This window comes from Osmerus eperlanus, chromosome 2, assembly GCF_963692335.1.
Source record: "Osmerus eperlanus chromosome 2, fOsmEpe2.1, whole genome shotgun sequence".
In the NCBI taxonomy this organism is placed as follows: Eukaryota; Metazoa; Chordata; class Actinopteri; order Osmeriformes; family Osmeridae; genus Osmerus; species Osmerus eperlanus.
In genome coordinates, this window is record NC_085019.1 from 6,359,889 (window position 1) to 6,378,328 (window position 18,440).

General features: G+C 43.8%; 1 protein-coding gene across 1 annotated transcript; it reads left to right on the forward strand.

The window, feature by feature from the left end:
- Positions 1-210: 210 nt before the first annotated feature.
- On the forward strand, positions 211-6,827 carry LOC134009518 (inward rectifier potassium channel 2-like). The gene is made up of 2 exons (XM_062449020.1): positions 211-385; positions 3,023-6,827. The coding sequence occupies exon 2, from the start codon at positions 3,264-3,266 to the stop codon at positions 4,587-4,589; it is 1,326 nt and encodes a 441-aa protein (XP_062305004.1). The 5' UTR covers positions 211-385; positions 3,023-3,263; the 3' UTR covers positions 4,590-6,827.
- Positions 6,828-18,440: the final 11,613 nt, after the last annotated feature.

The following is an 18,440-nucleotide window of genomic DNA, read 5'->3' on the forward strand; positions in this document are numbered from 1 at the left end:
CCAACTGAAACTAATTTTGTAAAGGTAAATAACAGTACCAGTTGTGGATGGAGTATATGGGTATCGCAAAGATTTCTCCCATCACTGACGTAAATATCGTGACGCTCCAACAAGCGCTGCTGGTTTCCATTGGTTGCCTTCTGAAACTGGGCGGAGATAGCTGCATATGTTTTTAAAGTACGTTCAAGCAAAGCAAAGTAGCTTCTTCAGTACTTGCTGAAGAGGGTTATGACAGATATTGCAATGTCTGACATGAAACATTTAATTAATGCCAGAATAATACAAAAGGAAGTCAGAATACAAATGTGGATATTACCGCAAAAGACAACGGGTTTTCCTGGGATGATTCAATAGATCGGCATCTTTGCTGTTAAAGAGTCAACAGGTAAGCCTCAATTCATTCAAAAGGTAAATAACGTAGTAAACTTCTACGTTTGAGAGGATGTGTGGTGCTTCAATTTCTAAAGGACATGATCTAATAGATTGGATCTTGTCTTAGAGAACTTGTTTTACTATGAATAAACTATTTTGTCAGATTTTTGTTCACCTACCCTTAGTAGGGCATCTGCTTTAGCGTGGAACGTTCGTCATACTCTATATTTAAAACTAATTTGATTCAGAATCCCAAGACTGAAGGTGGTTAGGAGCTTTTGGAGCACTTACATTATAGACAGAACTTGTTTTAATCATTAGTTATACATGCAAAAGGGCAGTATTTTCACTTGTCCCTTTTGCACAAGGAAAATGATTCAGAAGACCCTTACATGGGAGAGTGATGTGTATGACATTCATGTGAATGTTTTTTTTGTCATATGATCATATGAAAAACATTAATGTAGGCTAATTTCATTCGACCTCAAGTAAGTACGTAGCCTACACAGATTATGGTTTGTGTAAAATAAATCACATCCAAAAATGTATAAAGTACATAATCTATAATAAGATCAACAATATTTTAAATAGTCTACGTGACAGAAAAATTTGCAATTTGAAACTGTAATAGCTTGTGAATGAGTTGGTGAATATTGGATAGAAATTATTGATCATCTGTGCAATAAAATATAGAACGTATTTATGTAACCAGTTTCCATCTGCTTCAGCTGGTCACCCTAATTGCACACAAGCAAAACAAACAATCACTGGTTCTGTTCTGCAGCACTGTCCCATAGACAAAGGAGATTAAATTGTGTCAAGACATGTTGTAAATCTGCATCACAAAAAAATAAAAAATAACCATCTAGGTCAGAATTAGAGAGGGCTGTATTCAGGCCACTGATTTATTCTGGAGCACATTGTGTATTTTCTTTACTTTCAGATAACCTTGGCTCTACATGCTCACTTAAGCCTATAGCATTCTAATATTCATTCCAGTCTGGATGTTTATATTAGCTGATCATATAAGCAGTGTGTGTGTCCGTGAGTGTGTCTGTGCATGTGTTTGTGTGTGTGCGTACGCCAGTCCTGTGTGCTGTCTGATAGGTTTAATAACTACCGAAGATGAGGTAATACTAGCTTTCCCAAAGGACTTGTTTGATAAACAAAAGATTTAACAGACCACCATGCTTGAGGTGTATTTAATACACCATCTAATTAATTGGTAAAGGAATTATGGCAAATAATGGTTTGTGGTTTTAATAGAAACAATTCTATTAATTGCTACTATTGTGAGTAAATACAGCTGCTGTGAATGCATCGATAATTACTGATGAAGAGAATACTGCAGGGCTGCTGACAATCTCAGTCCACACAAACAAAATGCTAGCTTTGTCCCCTGAGTAATAACACATAAAGACTCCAGCGCTCTATAGAGAATGAGCATTAGAACAAGTTGCTGTTGCTGGTTGGCCTGACGATTACATCATTAGAGAACAAAAATAAATAAATAAGTGAGACAGAGTTAAGGCTGTTGTAATGCCCCAAACATACTCCATCTTGCCCACATTTATGAATCCGATTCCGTTGTCTAGAACACAGAATCACTTTCAATGGAATCAGTGAATTTGTATTATTGGTTGATTATTGTATTATTAAGTAAAAAGTGTTTTTAGTTGTTTATAATTATTGCCTGTGAGTGTGGCTTATGCATGAGCATCAACACTGGTAGTGTACATATCGAAGAAACACGAGAACTGCTTTGCATCGAATACTTTCCAATGGGGAAGTGTAATCATGCCCTACAGTAAGACATGATCAACTATGTCAACCCACAGGCTTTGACATGAATAACTTAGGGCCATGCCAGTATTACATTTGGACCCTTCCTCTAGAACTCTTCCAAGGTAGAGTATGTTTCAATGACGGTGGTTTTGGCACTGGCTGGCTTGGTGTCTGATGAACGGGAGCCCTGTGTACCCCGTGGTGGTGCTTTTTAATGGGCCTCCCAGGCCACATAGACAGCGTCGATCGTTGTTTTTCTAATTTAGCTGTCCTTGCTGCTCAGTGACATACAGTGCAAGGTTACCCTTGTTTTCAAAGAGAGAGTGTCCTATCCTTTCTGAATAGTTGCCAGGCTCATTAAACAGCGTTGGTTGTGCAAGCAATTGAATTAGCACCAGTGTATACAGGTGTTTACACTGTCACTTTGTCTAACTTTAGCCCTCAAACTGTGGAGACGTGTCATGGACAACACAAAGAGTACACCAATAGTAAATAACTCACAGAAAACGTCGTTGTCATACATATTTTTCTACTCACTGGCTGGATCCACTGAACTTCAACTGTAATTTGACTCTGTGTTCTCAGTGGACAATCTTCCTAATTAATTCTTACCCTGAGCAGGGCAACAGAGTGATCCACCCTCTCAACTACCAGGATGTTTAAATAAAGGTGTACTTGAATAGTTTAACTTCATCATGTTGCTTATCATGCCAGGAGTGTGCCAACAATTTTGACTTTGCGATACATTATTAGAATACATAATATACATAATTTATAAAGAATCAGGTAACCACATACAGAAAGGCTGTGATCTTTCCGCCAATAACGCTAACACAGCTTTTCTTTCTGCATGTCATTTCCACAGCCCACTTCACTGATGAGGTCCAAAGCACCCATGAGAGAGGCCTGAACAGCCCTCAGCAGAAGTAACCTCCCCTGGAGCAGCAGAGGGTGCACTGCCCCTGCCCTCGGATTCTACCCTGCCCACCACATTTCCTTCTTGTGTTGGTTTCCTGGAGCGTTCGAAACTGTTTCTCCAACGCTTCTACCAAAAACTCAGACTGTTTTCCAAAGCAGAAGTGGCCCAGACCTCCCAGACCGACGTGATGGGGAGCGTACGGAGCCACCGCTACAGCATTGTGTCGGAGGAGGACGGGATGAAGCTGGCCACCATGGCCGTGCCCAACGGCTACGGCAATGGCAACGCCAACAAGGTGCACACCAGGCAACAGCCCCAGAGCCGCTTCGTGAAGAAGGACGGCCACTGCAACGTGCAGTTCGTCAACATGAGCGAGAAGGGCCAGCGCTACCTGGCCGATATCTTCACCACCTGCGTGGACATCCGCTGGCGCTGGATGCTGCTTTTCTTCTGCCTGTCCTTCCTGTTGTCCTGGCTCCTGTTCGGCTTCATGTTCTGGCTGGTGGCCCTGGCCTACGGGGACATCGAGAACGAGACTCAGATGTGCGTCTCAAACGTCAACAGCTTCACGGCCGCCTTCCTTTTCTCTGTGGAGACCCAGACCACCATTGGCTACGGCTACCGCTACGTCACGGAGGAGTGCCCCATCGCCGTCTTCATGGTGGTCTTCCAGAGCATCGTGGGCTGCATCATCGACGCCTTCATCATTGGCGCCGTCATGGCCAAGATGGCCAAGCCCAAGAAGAGGAACGAGACCCTGGTGTTCAGCCACTACGCCACGGTGGCCATGAGGGACGGGAAGCTGTGTCTGATGTGGCGCGTGGGGAACCTGAGGAAGAGCCACCTGGTGGAGGCCCACGTCAGGGCCCAGCTCCTCAAGTCCCGCACCACGGCGGAGGGGGAGTTCATCCCCCTGGACCAGATGGACATCGACGTGGGCTTCGACAGCGGGATCGACCGCATCTTCCTCGTGTCCCCCATCACCATCGTCCACGAGATCGACGAGGACAGCCCCTTCTACGAGATGAGCAGACTGGAGCTGGAAACGTCCGAGTTTGAGATTGTGGTCATTCTGGAGGGTATGGTGGAGGCCACGGCCATGACCACACAGTGCCGGAGCTCCTACGTGGCCAGTGAGATCCTTTGGGGTCATCGCTTTGAGCCCGTGCTCTTTGAGGAGAAGAACTACTACAAGGTAGACTACTCTCGCTTCGAAAACACATATGAGGTGGCCAGCACGCCCCATTGTAGTGCCAGGGAGCTGGCCGAAAAGAAGTCCATCGCCTCGAGCGCTCATAACTCCTTCTGTTACGAGAATGAGGTTGCCCTGGAGAAAGTGGAGATGGAGGAGGAGTTTGAGGAGGAGGTGGAGGAGGAGGAACATCGAGAGGAAATTGGCATTGAGAATGCAGCACTTGAGGACACACACACCGAGGCAGTGTCTGACTCTGAACACAGTCAGGATACCATGCCTTTAGATGCTAGGCCTCTCAGGAGAGAATCAGAAATGTGAATGCCAGGAGGTTGGGATGGAAAACACACTACAGGAGTTCCTGTTTAAGGTTGAACTTGAGTCTTCTGACCTACGCTGTTAGTAGAACAGCACTAAAGCACCTGTGATGTGATTTGTCATTGTCTAACCTAGACTCTCAGACACCAAACTGTAGGTACTTACACCCATAAGATAAATTGTATAATACTATTTATTTTAGAAACACAAGTAACTGGTTTGATAAGAGGTGATACATCCACAAAAAAAAAAGAAATCTGTTCAGTGGAGTTCAGGAATGAGATGGGTTAAGTAGCATATCTTTTCTACAATACAGACACTGTGTGAGTGGGCATGTGTGTGTGGATGTGAGCGTGTGTGCATGTGTGTGGGTGTAAACATGAGTTTGTGGATGAGAGAAACAAAAGTATGACTGCCTAAATGAATGCAAAAGGTCAAATTAAGTATTATTGGAATCCATCATCTAGTTTTGTTACAGGAAGCCATTAGACATAATTCATCATGTGCATTATTGATAGACTTTAATCTCACAGCATTAACCAAAGAAATACTCCTTTTACCCTTGCTGTGAACATCTTAGTGTTGGTGGCCATTATGAAATAGCATTGTGTTTGCTCTGACTAATTCATGGCGGCCATAGTGTTATGATCAGGAAAAGGTTTTATAGGATATAGAGTGTTCCCAATCCATCCTATACCTTCATGTAGTTAGCTTTCCCTGTACAACTTCCAACTACTTGAAAATACAGTATAAAGGCTATGTTTTTTTTGTTTGTTTTTTACAAAACTACTGACTTGATTGTGATTATGCAGTAGTACACACATAAACACTTTGCAGTCTAACTAACAAATGTTAATGAGCTGGTCTCGTAGTACAAAATATTTTTCCTAAACAGAGTTAGTTTCCTCGTGTGAGTGAATCCCTCGTTCTGATAATGCCTGTGTGTGTGCATGTTAGCGCTGTGTGGATTCCGAGGACATGCACTGTATTATATGCTTCTCAATCCATCTACTTCCTGTCTCAGTGTGGCATCCTGTGCAACACGGGCCATGTAGCCAGTGACGGTCACTTTGAAGACAGTCTCCAGCAGACCTGGCATTGGCACAGTGCAAGTCATATTCATGGGGCATTATGACAGGCGTCAAGAAGGAGGGCATGTTTAAGGCGAGCCAACCCTCCAGCTTTTACGTGCAATAGGGGAAGCAGGTTCCCTGGGCTAGAAGTGAACGAGCAAATGAATGTTAAAGAAAAGTGCTGCTAAGTTACATATTGACTGCTTAGAGAGAGAAATAGGAGCCAACATGTATTATTTGTATTTTTAAGGTATTGGTTTTGAATGGAGACTTTATTTATTTCTCAGAGTAGTAAAGAGGCTTGATTCTGTCAGTGTGTTATCCAAAGCTACAGTATGGAGCACTTTCCTTCTGCACTGAGAATGTTAAACCCCATGACAGTAGATACTGTTTAATTGAACCAAGCCAAATGTAAATAACTAAGGGACAACCATCATCTTTCATCTGTTGTTTTATAACCCAAACGTTGAAAACCAAATATCCTGGTTGAGGCTGAGGCTATGGCCTCAGAGAAGTCATATTTATGCAGTCTGCTGTCTATGCAGATCAGTGTTCATGGCATGCCGAACATATTGTGTCCGACGTCATTTGCAAACTTTGTTTTAACTTAACTGAAGAAGGTCATGTGAAGAGAACTTCCATGTTGTCTCTGAATGGGCCTGTGCATCGTGTAATACTTTTGTCATAAACGCTAGGATAAGGCTTAGCTCATCATTCAGACAAATACCATGCATTGTCTTGTCAGACAGACGTATTTATTCACACATATAAGCTGTAATCCTTTACACGTGGGTTTGAAGTCTTTGGATGATAAAATGTTGAATCTTACTAAATGTGTTAGCCCACACATTTCTGTCACAGTCACTTTGCTTGGTATTCATGGGAAGCAGAAATCCAGTATGTTTGTGCTCGGTTGCGATGAGGTTATGCCCAGTTTGTCACCACTGGAGATCAAAGGAGGGCTGCAGACTGCATTTAATCGGTTCTCTGTCATTTCTCCTCGTCTCCTAAGTCTTTATTTTTCTATCAGGGTCTCCCTAACGTCCTGCACAGACTAGAAGTTGTAAAGATTTTTATATTGTAAAATATAATGTCAGATACAGTATATTGATATTGCAGTTGTTGAAGATACTATTTTATGTCTCATTTTGTGTTGTTGTTTTTCAATAAAACCTGAAATGCTAAAAAAACTTGATGACACAGATTCATTAATAGTCTTGGAAATGGTCATTTGTACCACTCATTGTACTGTAAGTGCACAGTATATGCTGTATTTTGCCCTTGGACAAGAAGACTCAACTCAGTATTCTGTGTCATTACTCAGCCTCATGCAGATCATCTAGATATAGAAATGTTCATCCATATTTTGTAAGGAATTTTAAATAATATTTTTGACCTATATGTGTGACATCTAGAGTTGTGGGGCGAAGCTGTACTGGACAGTTTTAGACACAGGCGTGGAAGAGGCTCCTCTAATTTAGACACATGGCCCAGATTCCAAGCTGCTCTCTGTCACAGCTCACACCATCGTTTACAGTCATTCACCAAACACACTCAAGTTCTGTGATGTCCAGAGAGACCCTAAACTATATTTGTCTCTTCTACTGGAAGTCATTTTCAAAGACAGCGATGGAAAAAATCCTATGGTTTCCACCTCCGTTTGGAAAATGAGGACACCAGCGTTGTTGTCCACTGTGGACGTCACGAGATGAGGTGTGAACGTGTTAAATTGTTAATAAACTTATTTCCAGTGTATTTGTTAGTTGGTCATTCGAAGAACACACTGTTAGGAAAGTGAACAACTTCACAGAACAGGACAGCTCACACTTACAGTAGATAATACCCCCTCCCTCCCTCAAACCTTTTCATGATGATATTTTTATTCAGTTTGCCGATCGCATGCTTCACTTGTCTCTTTCACAGATTGAGTATTAAAAGCTGCTGTGGGTTGATGGTGTCCTGTCCTCTAGACCGCCAGCAAGTACAGGTTGCATAACAACACTGACTCTGGAGGGGATGCACTCCCTGGACTGTAGTTCTGTAAAGTTACAGTTCTTACAGTGACACCAACACACCCCACTCACACGTGAGGAGAATCCAAAAGTTCTATTGGCATTGTAGCCTATGGTTACAAAGGAGAGCGAGGGATCTCTTCAACGGAAGCCTTTTTGTCTGCAAATAGAACCGGTTCTCTCTCCCTGGCTGTGATGAGGGACGGTTGGAGGATCGATCAGTCAGACAGACAGGCAGTGAGCCGATTTGATTTGCTTGTGCTTATAGACCGCGTTGGGGCCCCCGGGCTTTTTCCACATTATCCTGTGAAACTTCCCCAGAGCTTAGGCTTGGAATCCTCCATAGAATGACATATCTTTACATGTTTGTCAAATTCCTGGGTAACATTTTCAAGAAACCAAAAGTGTCCTTGATCCAACATAAGACATTTCTGCACATTTCTTCACCTCAGAAGTCCTTATTGCCTCAGCCCTGTCATCACTTCAAATCAGACACACCACCCAGACTTTGGCACTTTTAATTTGCCAAACTGTCTACGCAGGGTGGGTGTCACTGCATATGAACAGTTTGAGGACTTCAGTTATGCCTCCATGTTTGCTCCATCAGTGCGTCAGCCTGTTCATCTGTCCATCCATTTTTACTTTAATCTCTCTCTCTCTCTCTCTCTCTCTCTCTCTCTCTCTCTCTCTCTCTCTCTCTCTCTCTCTCTCTCTCTCTCTCTCTCTCTCTCTCTCTCTCTCTCTCTCTCTCTCTCAGATTGCAGTCTGTTCCCTGAAGGACTCGGGCGGGGTGACTGTTATTGGAGATGTAGTAAAGCAAGGTGGTTTGCTTGATTTTCGTGACAGTCCAGTGCTGCTGTGCATTCAACTGCCAGTTTACCATTTTGTGAGAGGAATCGAACACGACAACTCTAGAAATTCACTGCTGACAGCAGAGGGTTCTCTGGAGGTTAAGTGTGACAATAGCCTGAAAATCATTGACAGACTTCCTGTGTCACTGCCTCTTTACATAAAAAGGGAACGCAATCAATGGAGCTGCCGACTGCCCAAAGAAAATGAGGTCAAATCACATCGTATGATTGGTCGACAGCACGTCACTGTCTTATGAAAAGCCTTGTAAGGGACTGAAGAAATAATACAATTTCTATAAGGAAAAACGTCAACGACCTGATGGCTAAAAGCTGCAACATGTAATTTTCCTTTGTAAAAGCATTCAATGGCTCTGGTTACCTTCACTGAGTTTGACAAGAAGAAGTATACGCACAGAGTGTTAAAATTACTGGCACTTTTATTACCCAGGAAGAGGTATATGTTGTCTGGACAATGTCTCATTTGGAAATATTTAGAAACAGGCTAATGTCATTCAAAGGAAACTCTGAGCCAACTAAAGGGAGAATTGAGGCCCTTGTCTATTAGTGTTCATTTGGGATGAACACTATTTATCTTGAGTGTGATTTGATCTGATTTGCTTTAATAGTTTGGTTCTACCTTGTATTGAAGTCCACTTTATCAGGTGTTAATAGCACATTTCGGAACATTGTTCAATCTCTTGTAAATGCTATGTAAACAGAACTACAAGATTAGGATGACCTGCATATGATTACCCACGTCGGAATGAAAGGTCTGCACAACTTGTGAGAGTCCATTATATAAACTGTTGCTGAAACCAGCGCACCTGAAGCGGAACATCTGCGGTCTCAGATTGCCGGTCTGAACAAAAGCTGCGTCACAGGAGCCATGGTGGGCAAGACTTCACGGATTATGTAGGGATCATATGAAATGTGAAATCCCCTCTGCTGCAGGTGCAGTCCGCTTCTGAGCTGGCTGGAGGTTGACACAAGCGGCACAGAAGTAGCAGCATCTGCTGCGACACACGGCAACTCTGATGCCGTTTGAAAATGTTGCACTTTGTTTGTGCTGAATGTAGCTTTGTGATGTCCGGCTACATAGACCAGATGATGACTGTGAGATAGAGGTACATAAAAATAGCAGTCTTCCATGTGCATGTTTTACTGGGCTTAGAATCTCTCTCAAATCATATTTTAGGACCCTCGATCAAATACAGGCAGAAATCACAGATGTTGTCTCTGGAAATTACAGCTGGTTGTGGAATACAGGTATAATTAAACTACCATTGGGAATGGGTCAGCAGGTTTTAAAACAATTTCAAAAAGCTTATAACTCTAGCTGTTCATATCCCTATGGACCTGTTGTTTGACATAACTACATTGGCTTTATCGGAAAAGAAAGGTTGGGTGGTTACATGACTGGTTAGTTGGTTGGATGGCTGACTGGCTGGCTGATTTTTTTCTATCTGTTTGACTGATGAGGGCCTGCTGCTGAAGGCAGGGCGCTGACGGGGATCTCAGCTGTTGGCTTCAGACGCCATCATCAAGGCCTATCGTGTTGCCTTTCACCTTTAAAAAACTCATCCGGCAGAAATGCCAAACCCTTTAGTATTGTTAAACAAAGATTCCACCGTTGCTTTGAGGCTCCAACAGTAGTGAAGACTCTTAAATCACAGTCATATACTCTTTGATGAATGAAATACGGCTTTGAAATGTGATTAATAAACGTCACAACAGTACTATGCAAAAGTCTTAGGCATGTAAGATGTTTGCATGTTAATATTGTCTTAAATATGTATTTTTTGTGTTCTGTATTTGTGCAGCAGTATAAAAGTACAATTTTAAGAACATTCTTGTTCAGTCTTTTCATTTCAGCGTTTCTAAAAGCATGTTTGCAGGTTTGCTAAAAATGTGTGTGAAGACTTTTGCACAGCACTGATTGTTATCAAGCAAAACATGAATCTGGTGTCATTACTTAACCCTTGTGCTGCCTTCGGGTCACAATGACCCGAAGGTTCACAACGACCCATCGTTGTGCTGCGACAACTTTACCCAAAACAAAAACAAATAAAAAGCATTTTCTTTTAACCTTCGCGCTGTGGGGGGTGTGAGACAGCCCGACCGTTAAAAGAAAATGATTCACTTTATTTTTGTGTGAGGTAAAGTTGTCGCAACACATGGGGGGGTCACAATGACTGAAGGGTTACAATGACCCGAAGATAACACAATGGTTAAATCATCTCTTCAAAAACCCATCCATACTAGACATGATGTTTCAACAACGTGTACCTTAAAAACTACGAGTACCAACACCGACTCTTTCTGATGCTATTCTGAAGCTGCTCTTGGTCAGATCAGAACGAGTCACACTGGGTTATCCTCAATGCCGACCTGCAGTGTGTGGGACAATTGAGGGATCCCAATTGAGGGATCCCAATTCCCAATGTTATGTGGAAGTGCAGTAAATGGTTACAGGGCCTAGTGTGGGTTTCAGTCAGAGATTGGACCCTGCTAAGTGAAGTGAGAGATCTTATCAAGGACAGACATCTTGGCAAGGTGCATCAGAGTTTGGGTCATCGTGAGCTCTGAGCTGAAGTGGCAGATCTCCCAGATAAAGTGTCTCTTACTAACCAGTCGTCAATTGACATAGCAGCCAGAGACGACCTCTTCTGTGTCACTTAAGAGTGTGTGAGTGTGTGTGTGTGTGTGTGAGAGAGAGAGAGACAGAGAGAGAGAAAAAGAGAGGGAGTATTTACAGAGGCTTTTACTTTCTTTGGCAATGAACGTCTTCAAATTTAAAAGGGGTATGACAGATCTGGACTGCATATCTCTCTCTCTCTCTCTTTCACTCACACACGGCAATGGGCCAACAATCACATTGGCCATATCACTGACAGCTGAGGGTCTCATGACACTCTTGGGAGGAAGAGGAGAGCCCAGCGACAGGTAAAACTTGTTGGACACAATGCAGACTTTTTCCATTGCCTGAGCCGCAATGCATTTTTTGCTCACTGTGGGTGTGTTTGGTTACCGGCTTCAAACGTTGGAAGAAGCATTGAACCCCCACAGCTATGACCTGTCACCTTCAACCGATCCACTAAGTGGCGTTCAGGCACACGGTGGGATCACACGTGTCAAGGAAACACTTTGTTCTGTTTATGAAATGCATTCCATACATAAATGGGTCAAGACCTGAGTTGGCCTATTGGACCAAATCGTATATACAACTCATAGAAACCTACCATGTCATTATGATCAGCGTGCCCATTTGACTGCCATCTGCCTCAAGGTTACACTCTGCCCTTCCGCACTCGGCTTATCACACCCAGAGGGACCCCAGATGAACCCTAATAAAGCCTAACCTCCACTCTGAAACCTGCGACTGGTCCTGAAGTCATTCCAGCACTGTCTTGGCTGTGTGCTTTCCGTCACAGTAGTCATAGTCATTCTGAAAAGTCAATCACAATTTCTCTGAGTTCAATTTGGAGTTTCATTGAAAGTGGTCCTAATACGTCAATAAGATATTTGAGTTTTTAACATTTTCGTTCATGTCAAAAAACAGGTTTCAAGTTTGGCATTGTTCTGTATGGTTTGTAGGCAGTTTGAAAACAAATCGTTTGTAACAAAATGTCCAAACAATAATGGAGCCTCAAGAGATACATTGACTGTAGAGGAAAATGTAATCTTTCCATTGGAAGTGTGGCGAGCCAGTCCCCTGAGAGGGACACGAGTCGGAGTGAAGTGAGGTGCTGTTGGACCATGTGGAGATACCACTGTGATGTCCCAGCAACATCCCAGCAACCACAGACGTCAGCCCCGGAGAAGAATCCCCTTGAGGTGAGTGAGGAGAGAAAGAAATAGGCGGGGAGAGGGTGTTTGTGAGGGAGAGAGAGAGAGAGAGAGGAGCAGTCAGGTGTCTATGAGTGAGAGAGAAAATGGTGTGTGTGTGTGTGTGTGGAGCGGTGGGGTGTGGGTTTAGGGATGGTCGGGAGAGTCGTCAGCGTTTGTTCGATGGAGGGTAACATTGTCCCTGTTGATGCATGAGAGATTATCAGGTATGTCATGACTATTTCTAGTGTGATATTGGCTGCGGATCAGGATGTAAACAGAGCAGGCTGTGCAGCTGTGTGGGACACATCTTTGACACTTGAGATGTGTCCGGTCGTCCCTTTTGACTGTGAGTGACTTGGGACTCACCTCAGCACTGAAGCTTGGAAGGTCACCATCATTATCTTGAAAATATGTTTTCCCTATGTATATATATATATATGTTTTCCCTATGTATATATGCTTTTGCAACCCTACGTACCAAGGAAATGCTGAATAGGTGCATATGTATTGAGAAACAGCCATTCGTTCCATTCGAATCAGTTCGACAGTTGCTGTCTACTGGAGAGATGTGCCTGTCTGTAAACTGATGTATGGAACAGGTCAGGGTCTAGGGCACAGGCAGCATGAGAGAGAGATAGAAGGAGAGAAAGTCAGAGAGGGAAGACGATCAGACCTTCACTCCATCTTTAGATTGCATTTACACAGAAAGCGATTAAAGGATCCAATCAGTGGTAACATTGAACCCAAACCCGGGTGGAAAGGAATACTGCAGCCCTAATCGCCCTGACTGCAGTGTCAACTGAATCCCCCAGGCTAAAACAGATGGTTGATATCACCTCCTCCTTTATCTAGATGAGATTACGCTGCTGGACTCAGACCTCTCCTGTCCATGGGAAACGTCGCTGCCACTAACACGTGTGTGTGTGTGTGTGTGCGTGTGTGTGTGTGGGGGGGGGGGGGGTAAGTGAGAATAGTGATTTCCTATGTGGGATACACTACTAGGACAAACATTAGGCTACAACCCAGTGTCTGTATTAGTATATTTTGATGGTCTACACACTAATTAATATCATGCTGATATGGAAATACTGAATGACAAAGGTGTGCTTCTATAGTTAAAGGTGAATCTACGTCAAGGGATGCTTCATTCTGTTATGCAGACTGGCAGGCCCCTCTTCAACAGGGAGATTAGGAGTTTACGTCATCGTGCAATTTTGTGTCCTGTCCTAAGCTTATGCTCATGTCCTGAGAGGTAGCTTATTCCGGGTTAAGGCACGGAAACAACGCACGAAGCAGTGCTACAGGACATGGATAGCACTAAAAATGGCCGTTGGCTGAGAATGACCAGAGAGCATAGATTGACATTGAGTTCTATTTCCAACCAGGGTCCTTACAATGCATGGAATTCAAAAGGTTTGTTGGTGGAATTCTTGATTGTTGGTAATGGTAACCTTCATTACTGTAAGTAAAAGTTAACAAAATTACATTTGGAAACAAGTGAATCTTGTTATTAAACATACAGTAATATGGTATGTCTGAGGTTTAATCAAACCAGTCAACATGGAAAACAGGTGTTATTGACCATGTATGTTGTACAGCACTGAAAACAGGGCAGGTTTCCAATAACAGTAGCAGGTAAGAGAGAGAGAGCGAGAGAGACAGAGAGAGAGAGTTAGAGAGACAGAGAGAGAGAGGGAGAGAGAGAGAGAAGGGGGGGGGGGCTAGAGGTAGCGTTACACCAGGTCTCAGGTAATTCTGTACCACTGATCTCTTGACTTTACTCTCTCCTTACAACACAAAGCAAGTAGTCAGAGGACCTGGTCATTACAATGTTGTTGTGTACTTGACACAACCTCAATACTGGCCACTGTTGTCATTAGGTGATACCTAAATATAAGGAAGAAGAAATGTACGTGAAGGGTCTCTTTCACTGAGGAAATGATCCTCTCCTGTTATAAATGGATCTCACAGAGGTGCAGTTTAATCCTCACGTCAACAGCTTTGAGAGTGGAAACTGCTGCTTTAGGCTTTGCAGGGTGGTGTGCACGGTCCGACTAGTGCCAATTTGGGAGATTGCCTTGACAAGGAAGTAGCACCAGGCATCATCCCTTTCCCAGAAACCTGGATTATTTGTGTCATTTCAATATTGGTCGATTTGGAAATAATCTGGTATAATTAGAAAAGACATGGTACGGCATGGTTTCAAGGAAACGTCATCGTTTTACGTGAGATGACGATCATCTCCACACGAAATAACGACATATGGAATACAGAGTGGACTGTAGCCAGTAAGAATTAACAACCACCTCAACCTACCAGCGTAGGAGAAGAGGCCTTGGCTTGGGTCCTGCAAGTGAATTATATGATTGGAAAGAGAGACCCTCCACTTTTCAAGTGCGGAACCCAATCCCTCTGCATCCACCTCTCCCCGTCACAGCGCAACCCTATATCCGTCCGGAGAAACACTTGCACACTGTTTTATTCTTAATTCTGCCTCCTCTCTGGCCTCACTTCCAAGACCCACTGAGCCCACTGGAGACTTGACATGGAACATACGTTGCATGGATTACGTCCAAGATAGCTAAGAGTCATCTCTTGCAAATGATATCATTGTTGATCTCACTCCTGTTACTATGCACTTAAAATTACTCGACTCAAAACAGAACCGGAGAGAGAGCGCTAGAAAAGGATGGAGAAATTCCCTAATTGCATTTTATATGTCTATCTCTATGGGGCCAGCTCTTTCTTTAGCCCTGTTGTTTGGCATCGACAGGCACAGACTTGTGTGAGCCCTGCCTCTGTGAGTCGAATCTCTCTCCACTCCCCTGTCACTGGGGACCCGGGATGTTTCCATTAGAGCAGCTGGGCTCTATATGCTCTGTCTCTTCTCTCTCACCCACCTCCAGGAGCGAGGCCTGGGGCAGGCAGGAGGCAGCAGAGCCCCCGATCAGGTCTCCCAGCCCCCCGGGCATGGGGAAACAGGGTGGCCATGTTGTGGCAACCTGGAAAACATACGAGCAAAATGCTCGAAAAGCCGATGTGCAAAGTTTGGGAAAAGTCAATCCCCTTTTCAACACAATGACTGTGTGTGAATTCTCAACGAGGCTTCACTGCATTCATTCATACTGCAAAGGAAAATGGACCTAGGGTGCACAGCTATATAATGGCTGTGTTAACTTAAAGCTTTCTGCAATCACGTCTCTGTTAACCCTATCTCTGGTTCAGAGATCATCCCACTCTGGAACATTCCAGTAATTTCTGTGAGTTCTCAGTGTGGTGTTCAGCACACGGCCTGTCCAGCACAACTCTGCTGCTGGATCAATACATGCAAATAATCATCAATGTCAGGGATGGACATTCAAAACATCATCAGGTGAGACCAACGTTTCCCCCACTAATCATTTTGGACTTGGATCCAAATCCAAATTCTGCTTATATAAACACAAAATGATATGACCTTTTCTGCGAGCACCGGATTCTGCTCTAGTGTGAAGGTATCTGTTTAAAACCAGCTGGACACGGATCAATAACGGGCATTGATCCTTGGGCTTGTTAGGCCACTGTAGCCTACTAGGGTGGAGCGTGTGCCTTGGGGCAGCTGTTCATGTAGTTAACATCGGCCCGTGCTTCTCCTCCTTGCTTACTGAACCAAGACATATTACATTTCACCATCTTGGGCTGTCCTGATACTAAAATAGTGCAAATGTTCTCAACTATCCAGTAAACAACACATGTGCTTCTTATTTACTGCGCCGCAGGGTCACGTGACTCGGCCCCTTCACCGGGTGCTCTCTCAGTAGGAGCTCTGATGACCATTACTGATCTCTAATGGGACCAATTACAGATTCTTGGCTCAGACTTACTTGCTCCCTGACATGGTTGCCAGCCACTGCCATCACATGACAAAGACATGGCTAATTCTCCGGGATGGGCTCATGTTCTTCCATTGCAGTGCCGAGTTACAGTGTGAACCGGTGCAGAACGCTGCCAGTCACTCAAGCTTCCAGCCTTGGCAGAGCTCACGCCGGCTCAGCTGCTTCCAAAACCGGCCCGTTTAAAGATGACACTTTAGGAGTCTCAAGGTCGAAGCTTAAAAGAGAAGATATCCTAAGTGTTGAGATATCCAGCTCCAGGTCAGACTACATTTTGGGGTGGAATTCTGTGACGACAATGCCGCTACTGAGCCAAGGAAAAGGGTTAGGACACCGTCAACAAGGATCTACAAGGATTCAGTTGTCTGAAATGAAAACATTTGCTGTAGGCCTAATCATGTTACTAAGCACATTGTTCATCCACAGCGCGCATGTGATGTGTTCCTGTATAAACACACTGCAGTGTAACGTCACGGGCAGATTTCTTCCTTCGCTGTGCCTTGGCGTGGTGATTTGTGGTGGATGGTTGCCACCGGCGTGTCAGGGTGTAATTATGGTGTAGTACTGTCCAGGCTGAGCTATCAGATCATTAATCCAGCCAGGGTATACCCTTCAGCATCCACACTGAAGCGTCAATGTCACAACAGGGATTGTTTCAACAGACGCGAATTAAAGCTGAGCTTCTGTATTGAATGAAAGACCTGTAATACTATAGTATTTCCAGGGGCATGCCACTTTAGACTCTGTTACACACATTTAGAGATTGAGTTATCAGTGGAAAAAAAAACCCAACCAAGTCGTCTGAAACGACTTGAGTCTTTTAGTTACGAACTTAGCAAGCCTTAACGCCTTTCGAAATTGTATGATTTGATACAGAATATAACTGAAGAGTCCACATTATAACCGTGTTTCGTCAGAGGGACCACTGTGGCTAGTGTTGAAATCGTCTCTGCAGTCTCCCAATCCTGCTTGAATTCTCATGGAATCGACCAAAAGAATATCCTTATGTAATTACCCCATCCTCATCCATCCCCCAAAGAAATACTCTTTTGGAAAATGTTTTCCATTCAGATGCAGGAGTTTGCTTTGTGTCAGAATCCTTAGCTTTCATAAGGGACACCACTACCCTGAAGCCACCAGGGAAGTAAGCTTGAATGTACATGAGTGCAGCCTGGATGGTTTGCCATAGTCTACCTCATAAGCAGGGGCAGAAATCTCACAGTTACTTTGGGGGGCACAGTATATTGACATTTTCTCAAGAGCAGTTCCTGTGGGGGACACACCAAAAGTTGTTCTGTAACATATAGTTTTATACGTTAAAACTTAAAAATGCTTATTATGTGTCAATAATCAGCACAAGTGCCTTCATCATATTATTCATATTGAAATTACTTACAATGTTTACAATGATATATTGATGGGGGGGGGGCACTAGTATTTTCCTCAGGATTGTGGGGGTCGTGAAGGTTAAAGGTGTTGAAGTTTTAAAACCCTCGTGATAGTTGCATAAGATGTCAGAAGTCTCGGCACTGAAAGTACAAAGCCTGGTCAGATCTGTTTTCACATGAATGCCTGATGCCAGCTTGTGTGGCTCTCAGGGCTTTCATTTGCACTGCTCAGATATGGATCCCCCTCTAATCCCAGACCTGCGGACATCCTGAGTCTGGCTGGGCTGCTAAGGACGGCAAGCTGAGACGTGCTGAGATGAAATGTGCTGTGTGGGTGGCCAGACTGGAACTGTATATACTCGGGGTCCCACCAGTGGAGTGAACTGGCATTCCTTGTTTGAGGGGACAGGAAGTATGTGGGCAAGATAGTGAGAGAGACAGACAGACAGACAGACAGAAAGAGGGATAAAGAGAAATGGAGAGATGAAGTGCAGTATTCCAATTGGTGCCCTCTCTCACTTTGTCCTTAATCGTACTCCATGAGATGATCATTAGAGCCCTCCCCAGTATCGGGATGGAAAGAACTGTTGCTGGCTTTTGTCTCCGTTCTTTCTACTGGATCATTGAAAAAAAAACATGCCATCATCTGGCCATGCTGATGTCGTAGTGAGGTCAGGAGATCGTGAGATCTGGCTTGGGATTAAGGAAGGGGTTCCAAAATTTAAAAAAAATCTTTGTTTAACATTTTCCAATTCATCTGGGTCTTACAGAGAGATTGTCTACTACTGCCAACTAGTCTGGCTTCATTTCTTTCCACCATGTAGAAATTG

Excerpts from the sequence above, each read along its gene's own strand:
- LOC134009518 (XM_062449020.1), top strand. The coding sequence starts at position 3,264 with ATGGGGAGCGTACGGAGCCACCGCTACAGCATTGTGTCGGAGGAGGAC.